The sequence below is a fragment of the Aspergillus homomorphus genome (assembly GCF_003184865.1).
Source record: "Aspergillus homomorphus CBS 101889 unplaced genomic scaffold BO97scaffold_52, whole genome shotgun sequence".
NCBI lineage: Eukaryota > Fungi > Ascomycota > Eurotiomycetes > Eurotiales > Aspergillaceae > Aspergillus > Aspergillus homomorphus.
The window spans coordinates 52,282-80,082 of NW_020291938.1; the positions used below are offsets into that span (position 1 = coordinate 52,282).

The 27,801-nt window shown below is 50.6% G+C and overlaps 6 protein-coding genes across 6 annotated transcripts; 2 read left to right on the forward strand and 4 right to left on the reverse strand.

The window, feature by feature from the left end:
• Positions 1 to 1,720: 1,720 nt before the first annotated feature.
• BO97DRAFT_225272 (uncharacterized protein) lies at positions 1,721 to 2,217 on the forward strand. Its single transcript, XM_025690678.1, has 2 exons — positions 1,721 to 2,005; positions 2,061 to 2,217. The coding sequence occupies exons 1-2, from the start codon at positions 1,849 to 1,851 to the stop codon at positions 2,168 to 2,170; spliced, it is 267 nt and encodes an 88-aa protein (XP_025547310.1). The 5' UTR covers positions 1,721 to 1,848; the 3' UTR covers positions 2,171 to 2,217.
• Positions 2,218 to 2,270: 53 nt separating this feature from the next.
• Positions 2,271 to 3,053, forward strand: BO97DRAFT_225300 (uncharacterized protein). Its single transcript, XM_025690680.1, has 2 exons — positions 2,271 to 2,753; positions 2,830 to 3,053. The coding sequence occupies exons 1-2, from the start codon at positions 2,424 to 2,426 to the stop codon at positions 3,019 to 3,021; spliced, it is 522 nt and encodes a 173-aa protein (XP_025547311.1). The 5' UTR covers positions 2,271 to 2,423; the 3' UTR covers positions 3,022 to 3,053.
• On the reverse strand, positions 3,054 to 3,448 carry BO97DRAFT_225301 (uncharacterized protein). The gene has a single exon (XM_025690681.1). It carries the CDS (start codon positions 3,359 to 3,361, stop codon positions 3,086 to 3,088), a length of 276 nt encoding a protein of 91 aa, XP_025547312.1. The 5' UTR covers positions 3,362 to 3,448; the 3' UTR covers positions 3,054 to 3,085.
• flbD (putative MYB family conidiophore development protein FlbD) lies at positions 3,435 to 4,800 on the reverse strand. Its single transcript, XM_025690679.1, has 2 exons — positions 4,750 to 4,800; positions 3,435 to 4,575 (listed from the first exon to the last, which is right to left on the reverse strand). Exon 2 carries the CDS (start codon positions 4,510 to 4,512, stop codon positions 3,535 to 3,537), a length of 978 nt encoding a protein of 325 aa, XP_025547313.1. The 5' UTR covers positions 4,513 to 4,575; positions 4,750 to 4,800; the 3' UTR covers positions 3,435 to 3,534.
• A 13,104-nt stretch (positions 4,801 to 17,904) lies between these two features.
• BO97DRAFT_225390 (UDP-N-acetylglucosaminyltransferase) lies at positions 17,905 to 23,346 on the reverse strand. Its single transcript, XM_025690682.1, has 3 exons — positions 21,397 to 23,346; positions 18,732 to 21,345; positions 17,905 to 18,676 (listed from the first exon to the last, which is right to left on the reverse strand). Exons 1-3 carry the CDS (start codon positions 23,160 to 23,162, stop codon positions 18,041 to 18,043), a joined length of 5,016 nt encoding a protein of 1,671 aa, XP_025547314.1. The 5' UTR covers positions 23,163 to 23,346; the 3' UTR covers positions 17,905 to 18,040.
• A 1,322-nt stretch (positions 23,347 to 24,668) lies between these two features.
• BO97DRAFT_225393 (uncharacterized protein) lies at positions 24,669 to 25,371 on the reverse strand. Its single transcript, XM_025690683.1, has 2 exons — positions 24,883 to 25,371; positions 24,669 to 24,790 (listed from the first exon to the last, which is right to left on the reverse strand). The coding sequence occupies exon 1, from the start codon at positions 25,279 to 25,281 to the stop codon at positions 24,886 to 24,888; it is 396 nt and encodes a 131-aa protein (XP_025547315.1). The 5' UTR covers positions 25,282 to 25,371; the 3' UTR covers positions 24,669 to 24,790; positions 24,883 to 24,885.
• Between the last annotated feature and the right edge of the window lie 2,430 nt (positions 25,372 to 27,801).

Below are 27,801 nucleotides of genomic sequence, written 5' to 3' on the forward strand. Positions count from 1 at the left end.
GCTTCGATCATGTCTAGGGCAATTTAAATAGATTAATTGGGCAATCTAAAATTCAATAATGCCTTCCACAGTTAGATTAATGATCGAATCAGCCAGCACAGCTGTCCCTTGATTTTATTGTCATCATATAGACTATTTCGAGTCGACTCGTGACAAAACAAGGAGGTTTGGGGAAGAAGGTCGATGATTCCCTGTCAGGTTCCATGACATCCATCAAAGAACGGAGACAAGAAACCCGTGTGTAACGGCTTTCTCTCCACTGGCAAGCTTTCTCTTCTGGCCACTATTTTCATTTTTCCTAGTTTCCCACCATTGAAAAGCGCAGGGAGAAAGTTGTGGATAGTCAACGATAACGAACGCCCCGGTCCCCTCCTTCGGAACTAGTTTATCTTATGCCCAGTCGGGGTTCAAGAACCCGGAACTTGGAAATACGTCACGTTGGGCAGTGCAGCGAAGAATCACATATCCGAAAGGGGGAAAGCGCGGCGCTAACGAGGGGAGAATTCCAAATCAATTGTAACCGTGAGGATCGGCGTGGGATTCGCGCAGGAAGATTCAATCTCTTGGCTGTCCAGGCTCTAGACTACGTAGATCGGCCTTTGGCACACTGATTGTATGTATGTATGTTTGTATGTAATCCTAGGGCTTGTTGTTGTTATAAAGTGCAAAGTAGTTATCACTATGACATAAGTGTATGATTCAAGGAGATGACTCGAAAGAAGGATGTTGATGAGCAAAATAGCCATCGTTTCGTTCTATAATTGTCCCTGTCCGTTGAAACAGGGAAAGCATCCCACTTAGTACTCACGAGTCCAAAGAACGATATCCATCATCGATCGCCTTGGGGCCTTTCACCACTCTCCTCCCCACTCCGACTAACCCCCCTCTCTTCCTCCTGCTCCTCATGTTGCTCCACCATCGTTCCCTCATCCCAATGCTTTAACTGATTGTGTAACGACTATGTTACTATACAACCCCCGGGATTTATGTATACTCACCCACTTATGTAAACCCATACATGGGTACGAACACCCCGTGTAACAATCAAGGACTCAACCAGATACATATAACGAACATCTACGCATGGTCATGCGTACACACCGTGGGGGTAAAAAAAAATATAAAAAAAAAAAAAAAGAGAGAGCGAGGCCATTCGATATCGGCCCAGACTAAAAGACAAACTTCGGCGAATCGAAGCGGGGGCCGGGATATCGTAGATCATTCCCAGTAGATTTTTAAAGAACCGAAGCCCGGAAGACGCTGCAAGCGGAGAATTCGAAACGGTGGGTGTCTTGAAAGCCCTCATGGTGTTGCTGTTGATGTATAGTAGGAGTAAGTATAAATAGACTTTCTATCAAAGGGTCGTCCCTCCTCTCCCCACTCTCAAGGATGCACAGTCCACGTCTACATAGGCTGCCGGGTTGGATGAAACGAATACACAGCGAACGAAAACGAGGATGTTCTATGCAGATTGTAGTTACGATTTCGGGATCTATAGTAAACATAGCCAAATTCCCGCTTTTCCCCGCTTGGAGGAAGGAGGAGGAGCAGGAGGAGGGGTAAAGCGTGGGCGATGATAAAAGTCTAGACATTCATGAGTCAGGCATGGTGATTCCTTGATTTAGTATGCAGTCAGCATGTGTGTGTGTGTGTGTGTGTGTGTGTGTGTGCCTCAATGCTGGATGTAGCTTTCTGTAACTCTTCATAGTGTAGTGGCGAACCAGCCAAATCAGGTAGGGAGCCATGTCTTCCAATCCATCCACCCAACCATGATCCATCAAGACCGTATCCAGATGGGGTTAAAGAGGGCACGCTACTGGCTGGACCCAGCCCAAGTGGTGGTGGCACATGAGAGCGCGAAGAGGCATTCCTGTGGCGGGATGGATTCCTTTGCCTATTCTTCCCCTTCCCCCTCCCTCGTCTTGTTCTTCTGCCATGCGATGGCTCCACCGAGACAGGGATTTGACGGTTGAGACGTTCTCGAGCCGAGACAGAGGGAACGGCAGTAAAGTTAACGTGGCCCGCTAGAAATGCCTTTCAAGGCTGATTGTGGAAAATAGGATCTCATGCAAGCCACTGGGGAATCACTGGAAGACAAGTCTGCGGTTCGCTCCATCCGATCAAGGTTCAGCGCAGAGAGAAACCCAGGCTGATGATCCCTCTCCCCTAAACCGTTAACGAAAGCTGCAAAATCCGCAGAGAGAGCGAGAGAGAAGGGGATGGAGGGAGGGGCACTGGCGAATCATTCAAGCCTTTCTTCAGGTCAATCACCATCGGCCAGTCCCTGAATAAACTTTCCCTGGGTATCAACCTTACCTCCCCGAGCATCCTGACTGGGGCCAACCAAACCCACTCTGCAACTGGAAAAGCGGGTGGGCATCCGGCCATTAGGACCACTCCCTGATGACATTGGCAGTCCAGTCATGCATGAACCACCCATCCATCCAGATATGCCCGGGTGCCTATCGACCCCAGTTGGACGAGGGGGGAGGACTGGCTCTGGGAGGCCGTCAGCTGCGTTCTCGATGGACCTATCGATTCTCAGCTCCTTGCGAAAGGCCTCGCGTGTACTGAAGACTATGGGGGGTGGGTGGGTGTACACCTTTCTTTCGCTCTCTCTACCCTCTCTTACCTTTTTTTTGTTTTCTATTTTCATGTTTCGCGTTTTGCGATCCAGACTGCGAAATGCCGGGGTTACTCGGCCCATTTTGCTCCAACTCGTTCGTGTCTCTATCCGGTCGTTTTGCCTCCTCGTAAGTTCAGCGCCGCCCCTTGCGCGTAATCTCGTGAGCCCAGAGCCGTTGACTGGCGAGTATGGGCTGATGACAGCCAGCCACCATGATGGACAAGCTGTGTCGCGGGAACTGGGATTCGCCCCCTTCCTATTCGCTCGAGTCTGCTTCTTTTTCAAACTCGCAACGGTCCAGGGCACTTCTCGTGAACCAGTTCGGGCAAAATCATCCGAGGATACGCGATACTCTGAGTGGTTATGTAAGTAGTAAGGATGAAAGAGGATATTAAAGGTATTATTAGATGTGTGATAATAACTAATGCTCTTCCTGCGGGTAACAAAACAATGTAACAATCAACAATCATGGGGTATTATTAAGTCCAAGCTCACAATATGGCCGAAAGAACCAAATCCAACATATACAAAACATTCATCGACTCGGTGGTCCGCTCTATACCCAGAAACCCTCACAGCAGATATCAAGTCATCAGTAACAAAGGAGAGGAGAAACAAAGAAAGGCACAAGAATGACAACGAAAACAAGAGTTTTCCCGACCACTTTTTACGCACCGTAAGGAAACCGGTCCGGTCGCTTGCCACGTGACCCGCCGTGGATATAGCCCGAACCATGAGAAAACAACCATGTACATGGTATAGATACAAAGGAAAGAACGATGCAGAAAAGAGTGACAGGGGGTCAGTCGGGTTCACAAATGTACAGAGAATTGGCTGGAGATTCAGGGTAAAGAAAACAAGAAGTCGTGCGATCGTTCTCAGTAAAACAACAAAAGGACCATCATTAATTAATTGAGAAGGTTTTGAAGACCCATGCGGGAATCGCGCGGCGAACTGGTCTTATCTTCCGACGCGACAGACCAGGTAGGCGATAACGAAGAACGGCGGGTCCACGGCTGGTAATCGGAGATCCATCGTTGCTTGAAGGACAGGTCTGAAACGGGTTCGAGGGTCTTTGGTCCATAGTAAGGATTGGTAAGATAGCTTTCGTCCGTCGCCAGCAGAGAGGCTGCGCTTTGTCGGCGAGCGTCGCCATAGAGATGTCTGATGTCCACCGGCAGAGGAAGCGATTGAGGTGAAGCGATGGTTCTAGGCGACGAAGAGACAGAGTTGTGGTCCGAAACCATCGATGGTGGCTCCATTGATGGGGCCTCTGAGTACGTGGGCGAAGTCAGAGGCGTCTCCACTGGGCGATTGAGGGCGGGAAGGGTGAAGATGGGCGTCAACTGCCGCGAGCAGTCCATGGAGGATGCTGAGGAAGATTCGCGGCGGGAGGCGGAGGATTTGGTCCAAGAGGTCATCGGTCTCTCACTGGAGATGGAGGAGTAACGGGATCGGCTGACAGGGCTGCTCAATGCTAGAGAAGCCCGCCCATAGGGGGCTTCGATGCGTCCGTGAAAAGTGCGTCCGGAGTGGGGAGAGCCGGGGGTGGGGAGGCCTCTCCTCTTGCGGTTCATGCTGCCATTCCACCAATTCTTGACGGCATTGTCGCTACGGTTCCCCAAGCGTCGTGCAATCTCAGCCCACCGCTTGCCCATCTCGTTCACCATGCGCTCGATCATCAAGCCTTCTTCAGCGGAGATAGGCTCGCGGTTCAGTGAGGGCTTCAGGTTTTGGTGGAATCGCTCCCGACATTGCTTCGGAGAGCGGTAGTGCATGTGTTGAGAGATACGGACCCAGTTGTTGGGGCCTTGTTCACGAACCAACTGGAGTAGCAACTGGTCTTCCTCAGGCACCCAAGGTCCACGACGATGAGTAGGAGCCATTTTGTGAATGAAACTGCAAGGGTCGACTGAATCGGAGATGAGAACAAGATTCAATTTGAGTTACTGTAGAGTTGAGATTAGACTTCTGATATACTGGGTGATCGGGGAATAATTTATGATTTTCGGTAGTTGAAGACAACTCAAGTGGACTCAAGCGATTGTTGAAGAAAGAAAGCGGACCGGCATGGGGGGGGGGCGGGGAAAGGCTGAAGAGGGAAATAGGAAAGGGCTTCTTACCGTGGGGTTGGTTGGCTCGGGAGTGGAAGTACAGTGGTAGCTGAGAGCACAAAGGCAACTTATGATAGCAGGTGGACAGTTGAAAGGTAGGTAAGGAGTAAGTAATGACCAAAGACCCAAGCAGCTGGGTAATGCAGAAGAAGGTGCAGAAGGTAGTTGGTCGGAATGAAGTGGTTTGTTGAAGAGAATAAGGTTCGAAGGAGCGTCCCTGGGATGATAGATATAGACCGAGAGGTGAGACTCGAAGGGATTTTAAAGATGTTGACAAGGACGATTGACAATAGTCAGGTAAAGGAGGGATGCAGATGGAAAGGTTACGATCTTCTATTATAGCAACAAGCAGCAACAGAAGGATACAATGTCCAGGGAGACGGGTCAGAGAAAAATGGGTTACTGCTCCACACCTACAGCACGCTATAGGAGAAGATCTGATCCAAGATCTCGGAGCTGACAGTTGTCGGAGGAATAATTTAAAAGAAATCACTATCAGAGAAAAATAAAAGCGGTTATTATTTTCGAGCTTGGCTTGATTTTTTTTTTATTTTCCCTTTTTCCTTACCCTGATGTACGACTAGTATGTATGGTACAGTATGTACCCTCCGTATAGGGGTAAAATACGCTACCCTACCCGACTGACACTAAACCGTACCACACCACCCAAGAAGGCAGAGCTCCTGCTAAGGCACAGAGCTACCCAAGAGGCTAGCGGGATCGATTGTTGAATACGTACTGTACTCTACCTAAAGATGTTGTTTCTTTGTCAAATCGAACATCTAATCAAATTTCTTCAAGCACTTACCTAACCACAACCATAACGAAGCGATCAGATTACCAGAATGACATGGGCTCAACCGATCTCCTCCTTAATCCAGCGTGGAGACGGACACTTCCTGCAGTATCTCCTTTGGGTAAAATCAGACCCATCATTGACAGGGAAGCGAAACAACCACGCGGCTGAAAAAGCAAGCAAGGCAGCTATCAGCTGCTGCAGCTGGCGTTTCTAGGTCGTGGGGAAAGATTTGCCACTATCCCGGACACTGACGGGCTTTACCACAGGATCGGTGTTGCAGCAGGGATAGTTGCGGTGCCAGTCGCTGGCCCGAGTGAGGCACAGATGCAGCTTTCGTTCTATTTTCATCTTTGCTTTTTTGTGTTTTCTGTTTTGTTTCCCTCTCTGTTGCGCTGCTGAGGTTCCATCGTTGAGCGACCGACTCATTGTGTAAGAGACAGAGACCGCCTGAGACGTCCAGGGGAAACCAATCAATTTTGTCGGTCATATCTGGGGCAAGGCTAACCTGGTCAATTCGAGGTGCCACTTTAGTAAGGGAGCAATCACCCGGGGCATTGAAGACTGTCTATTTGAAATGCCTCGCTGCGAGGAATCTGTCCTGGGGCGCTTACTCGCATGGAACACCCTGGTAATATGATCTTCACTAGTTCTATAAGTTCCAGGGTGATGAAGTGATTCCATCTAGCGCACATGCCCTGTCTCTCGCACACCTCTCCTTTTGCGATAGCGCCCAGATTCTGAGAACGCCGCGCCTGAAGGTAGCTTAGTTTATTAGCACTTGATATGATCGCTTTCCCAGCAAGACAAGGACCCCATGCTGACGATAGCTTGATATCTTGCGTTTCTCTACTTTGGCAGCATGCTTGTAAACATCAAAATTTATATTAAGTAGGTACAAGCCTAAGAATTACCTAATGGCCCTTTTGCCTCTCTAAGCGATCTATCCCACGCTTGCCTTAAGTTCAGGCCCTGACAGGAGTAACGGGAGCGGCAAAAACGGCCAAATGTAGGTAAATGCGAGGGAGAGAGGTCATACAGGTCGAATGCACTTCATGGATTCTGTGGGGCGGGCTCCTTCGGGGACCATGATAACAAACGACTCGAGAGGAGCAGGGATAGGAAGGGGGGGGGGGGGGAGGTGGAAGAAGGAGGGCTGACAGGGAACAGGGAAGTAGGTAAAAATAAACCGAGGGAAGGGAATCCAAAACCATCGTTGCGTCCTGCGATGTCTCCTTCCGCCCGCATGATGGATGATGGTGTTGAGCTGCTGCGCCGACATCATGGCCGCGCGAGCTCATTCAGGGCTAATCTAGGCCAAAGAAACAGGAAACCGAAGAAACAGAATCAGGAGGGATCCACCGCACTACTGAATTTGGGCAGTGACAGATCGGGGCATGCATGAGGAATGAGTGAAGGAGAATCACCATGAGGAGGTTGCCATGATCGCTCGGTCGTCGACGAGTGATAGATCATAGAAGCCTTTCTGTGAGGAATTCATGGGCGGTTGCAAAAGGGACAAGACATGACATTACACATCAATACCACGGTAGAATTGGAAGTTGCATTATTACTGGATTGGGGAATGAAGAACCCTGCCTGGCCAGGACGAGAGCGCCCCAGCTTGAGCTCAGCCAGCCATCAGCAGATTAAAGAGTAAGGTAATGATCGAATTCCGCCAGTTTAATACCCTCCCCTCCTCCTTTGGGACTCGCCTTGAGCTTCGTCCCAATCCATTGGGGCTTTGTGACACTCTCCCGCTCCGGCCTTGATCCTCTCCACGGCCCCGTGGACCGTTATCCAGAACATGAACGGTTTGAGTGGGGCTCGATGATTGGCGCAGATTACCCCTCAGGCAATTTGGAATCTTTTGATTTGGTCTTATACTTAATTGGGCTGGGATCGACGACCAGATCGCACACAATCTCGATTTGCTGGGACGGGTGCTCGGGACCATCGCCTGCCAGCCATGGCATGGCATAAGCCAGCAACCATCCACAATCCTTAGTCATATTTGACATAACGAACGAACTAACACACTCACTAACCCTCCGCCCGTCCTGGCTCAACCAGGTACTTGGTAACCTATACCCAGTAGGCTATGGGGTGGGTTATGCCTGCCTGCCGCTTACCCCTGGTTTCAACGGTGTGTCCGCTGCTCATCACGCACAGCTGCCAGTAAGCTTCTCGATCCGGGTCCCGAGCCCAAACACATGGGACAGACAATCCAATTCCTTTGGTTCATCATTGTTCTATTGTTTGGCTATTGCTGCTGCTGTGATAATTTTTTTTTTTTTTTCCTTTTTGGTTCATCACACTATCGTCAGTGGATTTCTTTTCCGATGCAGGTGCATTGCACACTTTAGCCGCGAGGTTCGAGCACCGCCAAATGTCCCCATTCAGGGGCACACTCGATGGAGAGGAGGGGAGAAGTGGGCTTCCTACGATGTCGACGAAGCCACCACCGAATCTCAAAATAAACCACCCAAAACCAATATTTCCGGCGGCTTCGGTCCAATCAGCGGGCCAGGTCCAGGGTTCTGAGTCACGTTTTGCTGCAGGGTTCTTTTTTCCGGTTCCATTAGCTTCTCGGACATGTTCGCTTGGATCGGATATGCAGTAGAAGGATGATAGATCTCATCGAACAATCCAGGATTTCCCTTTTTGGGGCCCTCGCTGATCCTATGTGGCAGACATGTTCACCTCCAGATCGGTTGGCTCCTGAGGGCTGCAAGACTAGCCTTAGTCGACTCTGCAACTTGGAATGAAGGACTTACGTACGCGCCGCCCCCCTCTCCCCCCAGCACAGGGGATTTTTAGGAATACTACCCTATTCCCACTCACTATCGGCCACCGCTGAAGGAGCATAGACCGGCGACTAATATACGGGGAGTGAGATCGTCCGGGGAAGCCGGAAGATTTGAAATCTGTCACGGAGGATGGAAAGTACCACCGGCCAGCCATTCAGGAGATGTCGCCTACGCACCGGAAGGGCTTGCTAATTCATGCGGCGGCACCTGTTCCCGCTGTCATACTGACGGGACTAAGAAGCTAAAGTCAACTAGCACCTCGCTTCTCAGCATCTTGAGCAACGATGATGGGTCCTATAAACAAAGTGTTCTTCGATCGAGATTTGGCACAGTTGCGATTGGCCGATCTAAATAGATCGAAACCTGGGAATCGAAGCCATCTTTGGCCGTGGAACCGGCGTGGGAAAGAAGAGGAGAAAGGGTGGGTGGATAGGCTGAGTCGATCTTATCCAGATCATCGTGCAGTATTATCATCATCATGATTGTTCATGGAACCGACCATGATAGAGTGAGTGAGTAATCATGAGGTAGTTAGTCCAGTCGGCAAAGCAAAAAAAAAGAGCGATCGTTGCTCTTCTCCGGTTCGCGTAGTTTCAGATCCTCGCCTCCCTTCCCTCCCCCCCACCAGTATTCCTTCTTTCCCCAGCCTTATTTCGGTAAACTGTTTAGGGCGGGTGCAACTGCAACCAGCGAGAAATTCTCCGTGAAGTGAGATCGTCGTTGACCCTTTACCCAATGCGAAGGACCGTCCGTGTCGTTTGTTTTACGGATTTGCGGCACAGAGCAGCGGATGATCATCCCCCACTCTCTCTCTCTCTCTCTCTCTCTCTCTCTCTATAGTCGTTGCGTAATCCTCGGACCTGCCACTTTACCGATGAAGAGGTGGGTAAAACCTGTCACTAAGCTGTCATCCGACGACAAAGTTCTATAGATCCGGCCCGATACAACTAGGATAGGTCCGCATAACTATTCTTTAAGGCATCGACTAGGCAGCTGAAGCTGCGGATAGGTCACAAAATTGATAAGACTTCAGGAGAACGCCACGAGTTGGGGCAACCGTTGAACATGGTCGAGTTTGAAGAGGAAGACAGTAAAGTAAGTAATGGGGCGCGAGGGGGGTTATCCGATCGGATGAATGCGACTCTTACCTATCCGTCATACAAAGGAAAGTTCGGTACCTTGCAAAAAAAAAAACCTAGCTTGTTTTCGTGACGGAATATGCGAACCAAGCAACCAAAGAGATCGATTGGGAAGAGGGCGGGGGAAGTAAAAGCACGAACCCCTGAGCCACACATGACGTGACGAACCACTGCTCCGATCATGCTTCCGCACACACTGATTGGCTTGCCAAATAAAGATATTTGTCATTGTGAAGCTTCAACGCTAATCTAGATCAGGGAATGATAAACGGGATTCCTTTAGATCGGATTGTATGTATCTCGATCCCATATTGCACTTGGAGAGCCACCTAGCCTACACTATCTGCCAGGTATCGAGTACCTGCCTTAGTTCAATGGGGCCTTATCCAGGAAATGCACCTACGCAAGTAGCAGGGGAGCTCATTTTTTACAAGCGAAAGGGTCAAGGACTTACTACCAGGAAAATCAGAAAATAAAATAAAATAAAATAAACAATCATATTGTGTGGTGTTCCAACGGACTTGGGGTTATTCAAACCACCTAAAATCACAACCCTGGAACCCACCCAAACCAGTAACCGAAGGAAAACAAGTTCCAAGATCTGGTGCCAGTTACTATCTACTCACGAAACAACATTTTCCTGGGTCTCAACAGTTTACCAGTGGAGCAACCAATTCTGATAATAGTCCCTATTGTCTGTTCCACTCCTTCGTTTCCCCCCCTTTTTAATCCTGCCCAACGTCTGTCAAAAGTGTCAACCTTTTTTTCCCCTCTCCCCTTTGGGTCCCCGCCCGCCCTGGGAGAGAGAAAACGGAAAAGACTAGCGATCCCAACCCGTAAAATAACGGTCTTTCGAGGGGGGTCGGTCGGTTCAATCCCGGTTTTATGGACAAGAACCGAAAAGAAATGAAGGGAAAAAAAAAAGGATAAGCCCATTTCCCCTCTCCTCGTATCTGGATTGGAATTGAACTATTGGAAAGCTCCGACAGAAATCTATCAAGCTATTGAAAGACAAAATAACCGTTCGGGCGCCATTTACGTCGTGGGAAGGGGAAAGGGCCAAAAAAAAAAAAAGAGGGTGTTGCAAGACTGCCATGTGGACGGGTACGTACAGTTTTACCCTGCGATCTACCACCGTCCGTCCGTCCCCTTCACCCTCGTGGTACGGAGGGAAAGTTGTTGTAGTTAGGTGTAATACTCATTACCATTTCATGACAGTCATACTGTATGTATACATACAGAACTGAGTATACAGTACATACATACAGAAGACATAACATGCTCCCTTCAGGTCTGTATATTTCATAGTCTTGAGTATGGTTAAGACGATGATGCAACAAGGTTGATCATCACGTACACTAATTCTCGATGAGAAAAGAGACCGAATTCGACATCATGGTGTGGGGGAGAAGGACAGGTGGAAATGCTTCCCGCAAGTATCTCGGCGGAAGTTCGTATATTGCGTATTCCGTTCATCCCCGCGGCCACACACACCCCTCTCTCTCTTTCATACTCACACACAAGGATGAAGTCCCCAGTTGCCAAACTGACTATTGATTGATCAAGACGGAGGAAGGAACAGCTCTGGAGGAGGGGCGGGCGCCGCGGCCAGAGGAGGCTAATCAGTCGCAGAAGGATGTACCGTACAGAGCTACGACCAGTTAGTGCTAGTAAGCTAGCTCTACAAAAAACAAAGTAAAATAAACAAAATAAAAGAGATGGCCCCCTACCGTACCCTGGGGACTGGGGTACCAATCAGAAAGAGCAAAAGTATTTGAGATAACCCCTGGTTAGTTTTCTGCCACTTGAGAGGCCTAGAGTGCAGGTTTTCTGTGTGTCTTTCCTCTCACGGGCTCTTTTTCGTCTTCTCCTAGGATCGACCCTGCCAATTACCTAAACCAAGCACTTTGGTTCAATTAGAGCTTACACTAGCCAGTGCCTGGCCAGCTTGAGGATGAATTAATTAATTAATTTTCTTCAGCTGTTGCGGCAAGGCATAATTGAATCTCCCCCGCCCACGCTTTCATGCTTAAAAGCAGTAGTATGATGCGAGAACTTTAGATCATCTCCCGACCTGACTGCCCGCCCCATCCTTTCATTCAAAAGTACTCGTACTATTCCGATGGGGGATCGCTTCCTCTGGGCGATGGATGACGGGATCCAGAATCGGATCGACACGATGATAATAGCGGCATGTGTATGAATTAGCTGTAGAATCTTGGAACAGTTGTAAGCAACCGGAGAAGTCAAGAAAAAAAAACGATGCAAAAAAAGAGGGAGCCCTGTCTCATCATCGCTGCTGCAGTGCAGTGCAACCCTGAAGGAGAGTTGAACCAGGATGGGCTGTGAGTAGTTCTGGAAAGGGATAGAGAGAGAGAGAGTTGATAGAGGGAAGGGGGTGGAGCGAACGGCGCTCTCGCATCCCGCCGCTGTTTCCTGACTGTCGGGCCTCGAAGGCTGCGAACCTCAGGAGGTCTGAGCACCGCTGTCAGTCGATTCCCAAACTCTATTCATTGCAATTCATAAGAAGAAGAAAAGAAAGCATGCAATGCATCACAACCACTTCCTTCTTCACTACCCAGTATTCTGCTCCATGGTTGAGCACAGTAGATTCTGGACTATTGCGCTATTGCCCTGCTTGGGACAGGATCCTCCCCTGTCTCGAATCAATCCCCCTCCCTCCTCCCTTGAAGGTCAGTTCGGGTTCTCCGAGGATAGTGTCACCAAGTCATTCCAAGACGCAGGGTTGCAGCATACTTGACTGTGTCTAGAGGGCATTGGCAGTTCTCAACGTCCTTACTCAGCTACTACATGTAGCTCTAATGATAATTTGACGGGCGGATATGTCAATTGGTGGTATAGATCTAGACTAGTTAGATCTGTTCAGTGCATTTACCGAAACAATAGCGTTGAAGGCATACATATATACCATCGTTGTTTATTTATTTTTGAATTCATGGATTTATTCCCCCAAGACCAAGAGACCAGCACCTGGATCCTGGGACGAAAAACGGTCAACCCCTCCCACTGGTACGCGCATGTAACAAAGCAGGCAGGAGTGTAGTCGAGATAGCCCAGATGAATGAATTGATCATGCCGGTCGATATCCGATGGCGGAGTGAAGGAGGTGGTACATTGAGTGACCATGACGTCGCGGGTTTTGCGACCAGGCCGCAGTCGGGGAAGACAGCGGCCATTGATTGGATGCCCTCCTTGATCGGGGTTTATGTTTTCCTCCTCGGGGACCATGTGGACTCCCCGATCCTTTCCAGATGCCCAGCTGGAGTCCGTCTGTTTGGGGTTTAGGGTCGACTCTTTATCCCTCCCTTTCTTCCCCTTCTTCCCTGCCCTGTCTTGTCCCCGTACTCCGAACGGACCAGGATCCACCCGGGTCCATGGTATAACTGGTACTGACTGAATATGTAGGTATGTAATTATGTATGTAAGTAAATCTAGATATACTGATGTATGTACTAATTCTATGATACACACCCACACCCATTCCCTCCCCTCACACATCATTGGAATTCTCCCTAACGTAGAATCCGATCCTGCAGGGACAAGGGCTGGCAATGCACTCCGTTCGTTATTTTTTCAACCATCCCTGGTTTGGAACAGGAATGCCTGTCGACAATTGTAGATCGTATACCTCGACGTAACCATGATGATGTTGATGATGCAGATAAAGAATATAGGAGAAGGAAGGGTGGCCCTAACATCCATCCCACCTCTACCACCTGCTTCAGTGCGCACACAAAGATAAGTTGTACGCGGGGGATACGTAATGTGGTTCGTTCCCTCCCGGACACACAGAAAGGGAAGATTGATCCCTTTCAGCGAAAAGCAGCACATGCACTGCCTAGTTCAGCCTGGTCTGGATAGGCTTCCTTTCGTACAACCCCAACATCCACTCCTCTGGCAGCAAGCACTAACTGCACAGACTAGGAAGGTTGGATCGCAGACCCGCGATAACCTGCCTCCACCAAGAGCTGCAGCGCGGCGGTTCACTGTCGAGGGGGAACTGCTCCTTCTTCTCATGTTGTGTCTGGACCAATGCAGATTCAATGTGATGTGACGGCACTATTGGCTCGGGTGACCCCCCGGCTGCTACTACACATCTACAACTTTCGATGGTGTCGCAAGTCTGACAAATTCTTTGAAGAACTAGTTATTCAGTCCACAGTTCCCAACCTTCAACACCCCCTCCCCCTCGTTGCGCTTCCTGCAGACACCCACGCAAACACTCATTGAAAGACGGACGGAGAAGCATGAAGGACCAACCCAAACCAAACCAACCGGCCCGTTGACGGACTGAGACTCATACGCCGTTTATCCCGAACCAGACCTCGTTCACCACGGATTTCCCGCTGTCAAGGAAGTTTATTCCCCTCTGCTCGAGTGACTGCCACTGCCAGGGCAGAGAAGGGGACTACCGGAACGGGGCACCTGCAGCCCTGGGCTCGGGATTGTGGGCCCAAGAGTGGTCCTGGCGACGGGGGCAACAAGTCCGACTAACGTTTCTCACGGGGAGGAGGGACTGGTTCCTCATGCACCGCTTCGGGGTTCAGTCGAACTTACTTCTCTGTCTCTCCCTGTTCAGTTAACATCGATAGTTCGACCAGAGCTAGGTAATGGGGTGGGGAAGGGGAGTTCGTTATCTTTTCTTTTCTCTACTCTTATCACCAGGTTCCCCAACCACAATAACCGTGGTTTACAGGCAGAGAAGCATCCGAACAACAAACCCCAACTTAATCTGCCGTACGGTCCGTACCCGGTTTGAACCCCCCAGAAGAAAAAAAACTCAATCTGGACCCAGTCAGCCGCCCTAATCAAGTGTATCTACTATCTAGACCCGATGCTCAGGTTAAAGACATGGGCGTCCCGTCCGTTATTTGGGCTTTGCACCAATGAACTCCCGTTGTTGGGGTCTTTCCCCTCCCCGAAAGACAAAGAGGCTGCAGATCGTTTGGATCTCCCATGACCAATAGTTTCCTTCCATCCTCTACTACATCGTAACCCGACATACTCAGCATACGTATGTACTGTGCTACTGTACTTGGTGGATGGATGGATGGATGGATGGATGGATGGATGCTTTGGCAAAGGGCCACCAGCATTATTTCAGTTCTGATCAACTTCTCAATTCACTAGCCTCATTTCTCTCATATTCCATAGCCACCTCCATCCACTGTGATCATCAAGCGAACCCACATCCTCCTTCCTGGAGAAGAGACCCTGAGACTAGTAAGTCTTGAATTAATTGTCTGTCGCAACCCCCCCCCCAAAAAGTGCAGAGCAGCCCCATCCTGACGGGTTCGGGTCTATCACTAAGTTAAGTGCTAGTAAGACCAATTCCCCCCGGAAGATAAAACAGAGAAAACCCAGCTAGAGAATCTCGTCCCGAAGGATGAGCGAACGAACAAGCTTGTCGGCGAGTCAATCCGCAGGAGAGAACTCCACCCGATGCGCCCCAATTCCGATTCCTCCCCTTCCCCTCCAGAAGACCACCAACAGGAGAAGTCGAAATAAATGAAAGAGAGGGTCAGTCTTTCTTTCCCACGGCAAATCCTCAAGCACAAGCCGTGCGCGCGCATGTGCACGCCCTACTCAGGCTCCAGCATCCGTGCATCTGAACTATTTTCCCGAGCGCGGACATCTCCCACTACTCTCCCCCCCCCCTCCCCAAATCGTGTGTCCTACCAGTAGTCATCGGTCTAATAAGTGAACTATACTCCACATAGTCCAGACTCCATCTCCACCTCCACCATGGATACTAACACTACTGTACTAGCAAGTCCCGCCTTCTGTCACCCTTTCTTCAATGATTCCGATCTGGATGGCTGTCCCCCTTCTTTTGTCGTCTGTCTTGCCGCTGATTCATCCAGGCGATTTCCGAAAATACCCCCCGTCCGTCTTTCCGCTTGCGAGACGGCACAGCGGAGGGGAGGGGAAGACAAAGGACAAGACCGTGGGAAAGGTGGGGTATTACTGTATAATACTGTCGACCGTCAAGAGCGGATGGATGACTTTTTTTGACGCACGATTTCGCATTGAGGGGATCCATTCATGAAAGATGTGCACTGCACTGACCACATTCGAGGCCCCGTCCAATCCTCCGGGGAAGCTACGTACTACGTCCTGCGTGCTTACATCGAGCGTCCGTCAGGCAGTCAAGGTCCGGGCAAAACGAGGAAGACGATGTATATGGGGTGTGCTGCATGGGACCGAGGCGAGAGGAGCGTTCGAGTGTCCGATAATCAGGTTTGGGTGTCACGCACAGAATGCACATTTCCTGCTGAAGTGGATTTCAGTATATCAGCAGCCTCACTCCGAGCCGATCTATCTATCTATCTTCTTCTCCTTCCAGGTCAAGAACGCAACCAACGCGATCAACACCTAATCCCATCACCATCATACCCTTCTACCATTGGAAATACCAATAAACAACGCAGTAGACCTACTAGCCCTCGCAAAGCAAAAGAAGAAAGAAACCACATCCGCCACCCATCCCATCCCATTGTCTGTACCCAAATTGTGGCTAAGCTGAAGATCCTGCATGTTTTCTTTTTATTTTTTCCCCTTCCTGCGTACAGTAGTAATAGTAAGTACTAGTGATAGGCCGGGCAGAAAGTCTATGTGGCTCAGTTCAGCGCAGATCTGTGGCTGCACTTTTTTTTCTTTTCTTTTCTGTTTTCCCTGGCTACCAACCTGCTCCTCGTTCGTTCGTCTTACCTTCAGCAACTTCATTCGCAGTGATCTTAGTTTCTAAACAATGCTTTCGAGTTCACCACTTCCATAGAAAATAAATAAGTACGATTTACTTCCCAGTCTCGCAAACAATCCGTTCCTCCAGAAGTCGAGCAGATAGATAGATAGATAGGTAGATAGGTAGATAGATAGAATTTAGTTAACCTTCGATAGTGCAGCGAAAGATACTTCGAATGCATGAGTTGTCTCACTCCCTAGCCCTGCCCTGCCCTGCCCAATCCAGATTTTTAAAAAACCTCTTGGTCATATGCTCCGACGTCTTGATAGATCCGATAACGAACCCCCTCGTAGAAAGTCCAGTCTTAGTGCTTCGGGAGAGTCACGGGTATCGCTCGTGGATAGCAGGTACGGTACAGTACTTCAGTTCTGTGGAGATTGTCCTCCCGGGTCCGGAAGTAGTAGTAGTTACTAAATACCTATAACTAAGCAAGAAGGGGAGCAGGGAGCCGGTACTTACTTTTCTCTCTTTCTTGTTTATTGCATTAGTATAGAATGAATGGTGTATACGGACGCTCGATCACCCCTCTTGACAGGCAACAGGAAAGAGGGATCAAGGCCCTGTTTATTGTAGGAGCGGAGCGATGCGTTGCTTGCTGTCTTGGAACCAGCTTAGGAATATCAGATTGGAACCGGAGAGTCAGGCCCGAGGGTATGGGTAAGGGGTAGGGGGAATGATCTGCTGGATTGTCGTAAAAGAAGAGGGGAGTTTCTTGCTACGTACGCGGTTGCTATTCTTGCGTTCGTTCGCAGGAGCGAAGGGGGGGAGGGACTCTGCGTCTTTCTTCTGGTGGAGGGGGATCGGTTCTTTCGTCGGATGGACGCTCTCGTCTCATGGGTGAGAGGCTCAGTGGATGGGGGTGTCTAGGTCCTTGTCTGCCTTGTCGATCGAAAGCAATTGCAATCCAGGTCTGAATACTGGACTATCCCTTTCACTCGGTCTAACTCATTTGGATTGACTTTGGGTAAGTCCGTGAAAAGGGCGAGATGTCTGTCGACGTGAACTCGTTATAGAGCAAGACGGGAGAAAGTACGACTTCACTGGGCCTTACAGTAAACACAAAGAATGAATCCAGATTGGAAACAGCGTCCCTTGTGAATCCAGAGCTCTATATACTCCAAAGCAGATGACGGGATTCACCTATCCAAGTCTCGCCGGTCTATCGAAGACATACACCGATAAGCACATTCCTCAGCATTGATTGATAACCACCTCTATGGGCTGATCGGACATGCAGCAGGTCCCGCACATTTGCGCTCGATACAACAACAATAAAACTCAACCAAATCAATCCTCTAATGTTTCGTTACGTCATCATTGAATTCCATGCCTCGGCCGTAGGCATGAGTAGATATGAGAAACCCCGACACCAACGCCACGCCAACACCAACTGAAAGTAAGTGATTCAACAAGGCACACTGTATGTAGACAGCCACCGAATCCTCGAGACAAATATACAAAGACGAACACCAGACCCAACCCGAACCTAGAACCACATGGGGTAATAATATGCACATCTCGTAAACCTACATCTCATCTCAATTCGTCGCAACAAACCAACACCCCAAAGATCCAGTCAATACATGGGTCAACAAGCCAGGCCGACAACTAGATTAAATTCCGCACAACCCCAGATGAATAAACAAACCCAGAAAAGAAATTGATATAAACCCCGGACATGTATCATGTAATCAAAACAAGACATAATCAAAGAAAAATCGCTCAAGGGGGTATATTTAGAGTGAGAGAGTTTGCATGGCTTATTATGTCGCACACCCAGATGGATAGATCATAACCAGATATCGCCTTCTTCGCCAGCCACCCATCGCTGCCAGACGCGATCATATGCGTCCTCAAGATCCCGTACCCATCGCGCGGTATCGAACAGTCGGCCTTTCCAGCGTTCCTGGAATAACATCTTTCGGATCTCGGAGAGTCGGCCTGTTGGCGATGTCTCTGCGGACGCAGTACGGCGCGCATTCATGCCCAGGCACATGCGAATGGCTTTGTTCTCGTAGTCTTCGTCCGAGGTGGCGATCAATTCCTCCCGAGCGGCGCGACCGGCCTCGGTGTCTGGGAGGGCGCTACTGAGGATACTGCTCGCCATGCGAGAACACATCTTGTATTTGTAGCGGGGAAAGGTTAGAAGCGGAGTGCCGCTCCAGAGGACGTCCGTGGCCGTGGTGTGAGCGTTACATTCCGGAGTGTCCAGAAACAGATCCAAGACTCTAGCACGGGCGATGTGCATATTCTTGGGTGCAACATCAGTGAAAATGATGCGAGAGGCAGTTTCTTCGCCCGCCCAGGCGATGGCCGTTTCCTTGAGGTTGCGTTCGCCGAGGTCGGGGAAGCGGAGGAGCCAAAGCACGGCATTGGGGATGTGGGCGAGAATGCGCAGCCAGGTGCGGAAGGTGGTGGGTTCAATCTGCGTGCGTCTCGTTAGCGGGTGAAAGAACAGAAATAGATAAAGGGCAGCCTACCTTATACAGCTGGTTGAAGTTGCCGAGGATGATGGTGTTATCGCTGAGATTAGGAAACAACTCCTTCCGCATCCGCCACCTTCGACTCTGCTCCTGCTCCCATGCGATCTGCGGATCCTGAGCATCAGGCGCGCTTTGCCTATGGTCGCAGCAGAAAAATGTGTCACGTGTATAGACCAGCTTTTCCCCGTAGACCCAATCCTCAAGGTCCTCCCCGTGATTTTGCTCGAGTAGTCGGTCCTCGATTCGCACATTGCGTCGGCCCGGAGCCAGTGTTTCGGTGGGGATCGATATCTCGTCCGCTAGAATGTAATCGCACCATTCAGCCCCCAGCGTTCCTGCAAACCCCATGAAGGACATATGAATGGGTGCAGGTCGGGCAGCAAACACTTCGTTCCGCGCACCGCGGGTATAACCGTTTAGGTTTATCAGAATATGAATGCCATCGTCAACAATCTGCTTCACGAGAAGGTCGACGGGCCACCCGCTCGCGTCGTAGAACACCGGAGCTTCTTTCTCGATCTGCTGTCGATGGATCGATTTGTCGCTGGCGGTGGTGGCATAGCAGTAGGCCTTGACCCGTGACGGATTATGCAGACCAAAGACAGACTGCATCAAATGCGCAAGAGGATGGTTGTTAAAGTCTGACGATACGTATCCGACTTTGAGATAAGGATTTGGGGGTGGGGGCGGTGGGTAAACTGTGGCTGGAAGCCAAGGCGAGCGTAGCGTCGAGCAAGATATGCGGAGCCCATTCCGCTGCGAGATCTGGCGAATCTGCTTGGCTGAGAGCGGGCATGTGAAGGTGTGAAACGGCAGCACGGTGGGCGCGTTCGGCGCCGTCAGGCCCAAAGGCAGCTGAGGCCGCCGGTACTTGGTTAAGGGGTATTCCTTGCCATAAACGTAGCGATCCTGGTACCATTGCCAGGTGATCGACCTGATGGCACGCTCCACGAGTCGCACCACCCTTGCGCCCTCCCATCGCTGGCCGGCCCAGGACTGAAGAATAGCCGCCAGGGAACTAGCCGCCGCCTGGTTGCGGATCTTCATTGCGGGGACCAACTGGGCGCACAGTTGTTCGACTGCATTCGAGGTCAGCAAGCCCTGGCCCCATGACTCCCCTTCTCGGAGCTGACGGTCGACAATCTCAACCACCCGCTTGATCCAGCCTGTACCAGTCTCGTTACTATATGCATCCCGAAGCATCCCTTGCTCATCGACATGCCACCGGTCCCGAAAACCAATCCCGTTGCCGACACCACCTCGACCAACCCAGTTGCAGACAGAGTTTAGAGCATTGGCCAGGCCACAAACTGCCTCGGCAAATTCGGGATTCACCTTGACAGCCCGCTTGTAGTAGGCGATGGCATCGTTGACACGTCCAGCATCCTTGACCGCATTGGCCAAGTTGGCTAGAGCAATATCGAAATTACCGTCACACTGGACCGCTTGCTCGTACATCCGGATCGCCGCTTGAAGCTGGCCTATATCCTTCAGAAGACTTCCGAGATTCGTGTAGAGGTGTGCATGCCGCGAATCCAAGTGCAGTCCGTAATTGTAGTACGCCAAGGCCAACGAAATCCCCGTCCCGGGAATAACCCCAGGGATTTCGGGGTGCTGAATTTCCCCGTTGGACCGTGGAAGCCCCTTCTTGGGGACTTTATTGTGAATTCCGGCCAATAGAATCCCCACATTGTTCGCTGTCGACGGACTGGGCTGGAGAGACAAAGAAAGGTAGTAGAGCGCGAGGATGTCCCGAACGCCTGGGGCGGTCCTCGGAATCCCAGAGGTCGAGATGTTGGACATGCCATCCTGGTAGATTTTGGCAAGGGAGAGTAACGAGTTGCTCGTCGTGGAAACAGCGGCCTTCCTCGCTAGACCTTCCGCCACAAATTTGATGCCCGGGGGTGTTCCACATGGTGTGAACACCAATTTGGAAGTCTGGAGCGCCTGGTCGGGATAAAGAAGAATACTTTCCTGCGGCTCACGCGACTCTCCGGCGGGATGAACACGATTGCTTCCATGCATGAAAGCCGCAAAAATCTGCTTGATCAGATTTTGAATTCCGTGGCGTCTTCGTCCGGCAGCAATCAAGATCGCATCCTCGAACGCTGCCGCAGCCCCCACGTTGTCACCCAATGCATAAAGCATGTTTCCTTTCGCGTGAACAAGAGCCAATATCCGGCCATTGTCGCAGCCGGGTATGGCGTACCCACTCGAGCCAAACCCGGCGGTTTTGGCGTCCGCTGGACCACGGACCGTAGACACAGATCGGCTAAACTCATCGTCATAGTCGAAGGCGGCTTTTTCGTAGGAGCCCAAGTCTGAGGCGCTTGAGGCTCTGCTTTCGGCGTCACTCTCCGTCTCGCTTGCATGCTCATCGGCTTTAAAACAATCCCCACTTAGCGAAGACCGTAGAGAATTTTGCACGAACTCGATGATGTTAACCGCCTCCTTGCCCCGTTGGCTGCTGCACAGAAGACCGATTAAATGTTCTACAGCTTCAAAGTAGCTTGGGCGCAGTTTCACGGCGCGAAGCCAGTGTTGCAATGCTTCTTCTCGACGATCCAGCGCCAAAAGTGTAGCGGCGAGATTGGAGATCGCCTCCACGTGCCTAGCCCTAGGTTAGAGGTCTGATCATCATCAACTGAGCATGCATACTTACGTTGCATCGCGTGCGATGATTCGCGAATACCACCGGGTAGCCTTGTTGTAATCACCGAGACCATAGGCCAGGCAGCCTCCAAGGAGCATTCCGTCGATCCATTCCCAACCGCTCTCCATACAGAGATGCGAGAGCATCTCGAGGGAGGACACGGCATTGGCAGTTGTGGAGCCCTCGTTGAGAGAGGGCGCACCGAAGCGAGAGGCGGATGGGGCAGAAGAAAAGCGGCCTGTGTGACGTATTCGATCAAGCATCTGAACATCAGATGCAGTCTGCGAGAACTGGGCCAATGATGGCCTCTGGAAGTGGCGACTCGGATCATTTTGCCCTGAGTGATTGATGTCGTTGGATCTTGACACATGAGAATCTAAATGACCAGGTGGTGGAAAGCTGTTGTGGCGGGATAGGTCAGTAGCAGCGGGATTTGAGAAATCAAGCCCGGGCTGTCGGGGCGGTTTAGGGTATATACTCGGCTTCAGGAGCCGTTGACTCTGAGCCTCAGTGGTCGAGTTAGATATGCTGTTTCGTCGCGCGTGGTGAATAGATGCAAGAAGATCCACATAAACTCCATGGGCCCATGTCAACACCTTTTCCTTGAACTCTGCGTTTACTGCACGTGAGCTGCCTACAGGGTCCGTGTTCTGGTATCCCTGAAGACCCGCGGAGCTCGGCCATGATGACGCATCGTGAATCGTTCGCGACGAAAACCCCGAATTTGTGGTAGGTTGACGGGTGTGGAACGGCAGGACCAGTTGATGTGCTGAAGTTTCTAGAACCTTCTGTTCCGAGTGGCGTCGAGGAAAGTTGTTCTGCAGGGGTATTTCGGCATTGTGCATTCCCGTCGGGGTCTGGTTCCAAGCTAGATCCGAATCAGGATGGCTGGCGACAGACAAGCCCGCCCGGTTCAAGGTTGGCTGACCAGCATCGAGGAATTGAAGGCTAGGAGCATTGATGGCTTTGGGAAACGGGCTGGGGGTATGAAATCGAGCATCCCGAAAGGCTGCTGGGCGATAAGGAATGTAAGCCCCGTCGGGCCAGTACGGCCCATACGGACCGGTCCCTGCTGAAGCTGTGGGACCGACGCACGGTTGCAGGGTTGCGGGGAGAACCGTAGGGATATAAGCACCATTATGCCAATAGAACCGCTGTTGCGAGGGTTGCATCGGCAAGGTTTGATTCAGCACGGAATCAATGCCCGGTACGTAATCCAAGGACCGGATCCAGCTTGCCCCATTGATACCTTGAGCCATCTCTCCAGGGACTGCGTTTCCCCTCGTCGTTTCATTCTTGTATACGGGTGGAAAGTTCAACTGCTTTCCGGATGAAGTGCGATCAAGAACGGGTTGCTGCCATGCATCCAACGCGAATCCAGCCTGTGGAGGAACCAGATGACTCGAGTCGAGAGGCGACACTAGGATATGCTTGCTGGCGGGAGGCTGAATGGTGATATCCACTGGGGTCCCGTCGTAACCTGCCGCTAACGTTCCATTGGGGGTCTTCCTCCGCAAGGCGTGCTCGCCCGCACTCTTCGAATTCGTTAAAGGGCCTGTGGCATCCGGAACACCGAGACGCTGGATCGGATGGGGGTATTGCAGTCGGGTCCGAGGTATGGAGTGGAAGGGATTCTTGCCATGATCATTATGAGGAAGAGTAGCGGAGAAGGAGGCGTTCAAGTCGTAAGGTTTATTCGAAGTGTCGGATCCATGACGGTAGTGAAGGTGATGATGTGGTTGAACGGGCGGTAGCGGCGCTACTGAAGGTAACATCTTGACCTCGGATAGCGACGACTCCACTCGTCTTCCCCCGTGATCGATATAGGGTTCTGCCCGTTCGGCAGGAGATGGGAGAATGAATGGGGAGTATTATGAGTCAAATGCGAGCGACGGGCAGCAAAATGAAAGATAACAATGATGCGAATGTGAAGCGACGTGAGAAGAGGGGGAGACCTCGTCGGAGAGCGGCTCCGATAGATGGAGAGCAGTCGGTGTTGTCGACAATCAATCTCTCGCAGTAAAATCAACAAGCATCCTCCTTGAAACGTTTCCTACACCTCATCCTGGACATAAGCCGGCTCACTTAACACTTCAACGAAGCCCCCCACCACTGGTCTCTGGGCTCGACATGAACGCTGGTGGATGGTGTCTGGTCTGGAAGTAGAACGTACGGTAGCCGGCACCCCGAGGGAGTATAAGGGAAGAAGACCGAATGGAAATCCGAGGCTGAGTCGAAGATACCATCCACGAAGACGCAGGATTCCAGAAGATAGAAAAGACACGCAGGCGATCCGCACGGAAGACGCTATTTGCTGCCGGACGGTCTTGGTGGGTGAAGAAGCGATGCAAGGGAGGGAAGGGATTGCAAGTCACAACCCTAGTCAGCCTGGTCGAGCGCCCACACTGACGCAGGTGTCCGCACGGCGCAATCAACGAGCAGTCTATCCTGCACTTGGCAGAAATGTTGTACTCGGTTGGAGGTGGGGGATGTGGTGCAGGAGATGGAAAAGAGAGTAGGAGAGAAATGAAGAACGAGCGAACCGGTCGGAAAGTCAAGTAAGATGAGTTGTAGTGGTTGTCGTCAGTAGGTAAGAGAAAGGTTGGGGTTGTGAAAGTAGAATAATCACGATAATAATAATAATAATAATAACAATAATAATAGAAAAGAAAATAACACAATAATCAAATGATTATCGAAAAAGAAATAAAAAGAATTTATCCCAAGAAGAAAAATGTCACAACCAAGAATGGGGGAAAGAGAGAGAGAGAGAGAGAGAGAGAATCAATCAATCAATCAATCAGTCAATCAATAAGGCAATCGGATTAGAAGATGGAGGGACGAATCACATCGAGAGGGCCGACAAAATCCGAATCAGGGAAGCGATAGTGTTGTACTTAGTAAGTCGCAGGGTTGAACATGGCACCACTAGCTGATGACAATCCCTCCGTAGTCAATGCCAATCAGTGATAGGCATTCAGTTCTCTCGGGAGAATTGTTACAGACAGAGTCAAAAAGAGAGAGAGAGAGAGAGAGAGAGAGAAAGAGGGCTCCGGAATCCAGGCACCACAAGGCTGCGGAAGCGGAGCTGATCTCAACGGCGGGCGGAAAGGGAAGAGGAAAAGGACAAGATTTGAGACCGGGGGAGAAAGTGTAAGAAAAAAAGAGAATTCCGGGTGGAAATTCAAAAGCAAAATGAAAACGAATAAGCCAGTAAAATCACTTCATGGAATTGGGGGGGAAATCTTCTTTCTTTCTCTTTGACTAGAACTATTCTGCTTGACCGGGGGGGGCGTTCTCATTCGAAGATGACCGAGCATAAAGGAAGCATTTGGATTATGGATGAAGCGAGCAGCAGCGAGCAGTAAGACGCGAGAATAATAATGAAAGATGGAATTTAAAGCTCCAGTGGGCGGACCATTGAGTGGGTCTGTTAGTTGGAGAGAGTCAATCCACCTCTGTAGCAGACAAAGAGGGAGGCCGTCACCAACTCACCATTCATGACGGAGCGGAGCATCTCAAACGCAGGCTGTGGATGGCGGCAGCCAAAAGACGGAGCAGCCATGAAAAGGTTCCAGGTTCCTTTTTTTTTTTTTTTTTTTTTTTTTCCTTTTCAGGGTGGGGGAGAAAAGCGCGCGAATGGACCATCGGGAGTGGAGCCAATGGTCTCTGGGGCTGGAACCTGGTGGAGAGACTAGAGTCGTTGAGGCGTCCAGGATGAAGATGAGTCGGTGGTGGCTGAGATGAAGAGAGAAGACTGACTGACTGCTTGAGATGAAGGTGACGGTGTACAAGAGGAGTTGCTGGGGAACAGAGATGGCAGTACCTATGTGTAGACACGACGTATACAATTGACGGGAAGGAAGCAAAAGTAGGCAGCAACATCAGCAGCATGAGCTCTGCACAGCAATGAACGTACGTACGTACGTAGGTAGTATCTAGTCGAGTAGATCACTAGGTTTGGTTTCCATGGATGGAGTCGCTGGGTCCTCTTTTACCCCCTCCACATCTATCCTGATAGATACTGGGAACTCTCTCTATATCGAATATCAACGGAGTCCGGAGTTTACGTTGCTATTCATTGCATTGCCGGTCGGGTGATAGTATCATCATCTCATTCTCATGTTCCTCCTCCTCTTTTCTCCTTCCATCACAAATCTATCCGGAGACATACAGACACATTTCACGCACACACTCACACACACTCTCACATACAACCCTCCACCGAGCGGACCGTAACCGAAAAGGAACACGAACAACCATCCGTCACATCCCTCCCCTCCTCTCGCCCTCCCCTCCCACCCCACTCTTCCTCCCCCCGACCCACCTCAAGTTACGATCCAACGGCCAGGATGGTCTGGCGCTAGCCACTTGGGCGCAGGAGCAAATCCAGGCCTGTCCAACGTCAGTGGTCGGTCCAGCAGTCATCAGCCATGGATGCTGAGAAACCATCTCCCTTTCCCCTCCCACACCCTTCCTCCCTCCTTTTTTTATCCCCCAGTCCCAGTTGGCGCCTTTGGGGCTGGGGCCTGGCAGTTACGAGGGTCTGCTTGGTCGGTTGGTCTCGGAGCGATCTGGCACTTTTTCAGCGGTGGGTTGGAGTGGAGTCCGGAGTCCGCTTGGGTTTTCTTTGGCGGCGGCTGCACGCAAGCCTTGGAGAGAGCAAAAGGGAATGGGGTGGAATCAATCACCATGCAGGCACCGAAAGGGAAGAACCACCACTGAGAAGTCTCTTTACATGGTGAGGGTGAAAGGAAACCATCATCAACGGATCCATGGGTTGTCACATATGTATCAACTGATTTCCGATCCAGCATGATGTTCTGAACAAAGACCGGAAGGTTGGGATCTATAGATCTTGCAAAGATCCCGATGGGAAGGGACTGGAAATCCTGCATCCTGTACTTCCGTCTGTCAGATGCTAGCAAAAGCTAGGCAGACCTGGCGATAGCGACCGGTGGTGGTGTGTGGCTGCACGAAAGCGAGGCCCGGAAATGTTGGGCCATCGGTTCTTGATTGTTGCTCGCATCATTCTGCAGCCCCCAATGCGCGAGGCTGAAAAGCAACACGCATGCCACCGGTGATCAGGTGAGGAAACAACCGCCATGGAGCCTGGGGCCCTGAGCCCTTACCTACCTGCCATGGTTCTTCATGGACATTTCATGTATCTGATAGGCCGCTTATCCTTCCAACTGCCGGCGTGGTGTAGTCTATCCTCTCGGCTGCCGAGGGCCGATATTGACCCTCTACTCTAACAACATATATAACCAAATCGACCACCAACGAGACATCTTCAGCCCAGCTCTGCTTTACACTGACACATTAAATCCAACACCACCAGTCCAATTCCAACGAGTCAACCATCGTCCCTCGCGGTCCTTGGTTCGGATGAAGCCCGTTCCCTACCCTCCATCCAGTCACAATGGGGGAAATCAGCCAGTTTCGCTTCGCCTGGCACAACAGATAGGTAGGTGCGACAGCGACAGCGACAGCGTCTAAGAGAGGCCACCTAATCACTCAAGTTAGATCCGCTCCGTACTATAGAATAATTCGCTCTCTTAATTTATTTTATCGAATTAATCCTTTCATTCTCATTTACAGTTTCTGACACCCCGCCGCCCCTCCCCTCATCCACCCAGTAAATTCCTGCCATGCGACTAGTACGGGACTATCAATATCCTGCCCAGACCAAGCGGGAACGGGGCCGCTCCTATTGTACTGTACTTCACCTAACTCAACTACCTGCACCCAACTCTCTCCTTCAACAATACTACTAGTACAGTAGCCCAGCAGAACTAAACTTCACCACTAAGATAGATAGCACTCAAATTCGGATCACCAGCCATGTTCACGAGCCCAGCTTAGAGGGTAATCTAGTCTAAGTCTCGCGGATCGGCAAACTCAGCACTTGCTAGACAAGTTCGAACTAAAAACCGCACACCGAGGGGTGCAAGCTGAGTAAGAATTCGTTCTTTTGTCGGAGGCAGGCTTATTCAGTCACAGAATGCATTTCGCACCTGTCAGCTCCCTACCTCTTTGTTCTTTTTTCTGGTCGAATCTGTTCTCAGTTTAATTTTATTTTCTTATGCTGATCGGCGCGCCAACTTGTGGAGGATCATCCCGCGCCGCCCCTCCCTCCTAGACAAATCCTGGGAAATAGACCGTGATGTAGAGCCACGGGTTTCCAGGTTGAAGTGATAGTGATGAAGATGAGGAGGGGAGAGCAAGACTGGTCTAGGATTTCCAGGTCAGCTCGGGTTGATTCAGGCTTGCTTAGCTTGTGCCTATTACTCCAAGTATACGGCCCCAGGGGTTTCGAAATGCCATATTGCCATTATCGGGCTTGGGACCTGTCGAGATCAAGTCAAGCCAACAGGCAGACCTACAGTACTAGACTGCTTATCATCACATCGC

Bases quoted from the DNA above. Each gene is read 5' to 3' on its own strand.
- BO97DRAFT_225272 (XM_025690678.1), top strand. From the start codon at position 1,849: ATGAGAGCGCGAAGAGGCATTCCTGTGGCGGGATGGATTCCTTTGCCT. The intron at 2,006-2,060 runs GTAAAGTTAACG...TGTGGAAAATAG, and splicing joins CCGAGACAGAGGGAACGGCA to GATCTCATGCAAGCCACTGG.
- BO97DRAFT_225300 (XM_025690680.1), top strand. From the start codon at position 2,424: ATGCATGAACCACCCATCCATCCAGATATGCCCGGGTGCCTATCGACC. The intron at 2,754-2,829 runs GTAAGTTCAGCG...GGCTGATGACAG, and splicing joins TCCGGTCGTTTTGCCTCCTC to CCAGCCACCATGATGGACAA.
- BO97DRAFT_225301 (XM_025690681.1), bottom strand. From the start codon at position 3,361: ATGGTTCGGGCTATATCCACGGCGGGTCACGTGGCAAGCGACCGGACC.
- flbD (XM_025690679.1), bottom strand. From the start codon at position 4,512: ATGGCTCCTACTCATCGTCGTGGACCTTGGGTGCCTGAGGAAGACCAG.
- BO97DRAFT_225390 (XM_025690682.1), bottom strand. From the start codon at position 23,162: ATGTTACCTTCAGTAGCGCCGCTACCGCCCGTTCAACCACATCATCAC. The intron at 21,346-21,396 runs GTAAGTATGCAT...ACCTAGGGCTAG, and splicing joins ATCATCGCACGCGATGCAAC to GCACGTGGAGGCGATCTCCA. The intron at 18,677-18,731 runs GTAGGCTGCCCT...AGACGCACGCAG, and splicing joins ACTTCAACCAGCTGTATAAG to ATTGAACCCACCACCTTCCG.
- BO97DRAFT_225393 (XM_025690683.1), bottom strand. From the start codon at position 25,281: ATGCTGCTGATGTTGCTGCCTACTTTTGCTTCCTTCCCGTCAATTGTA.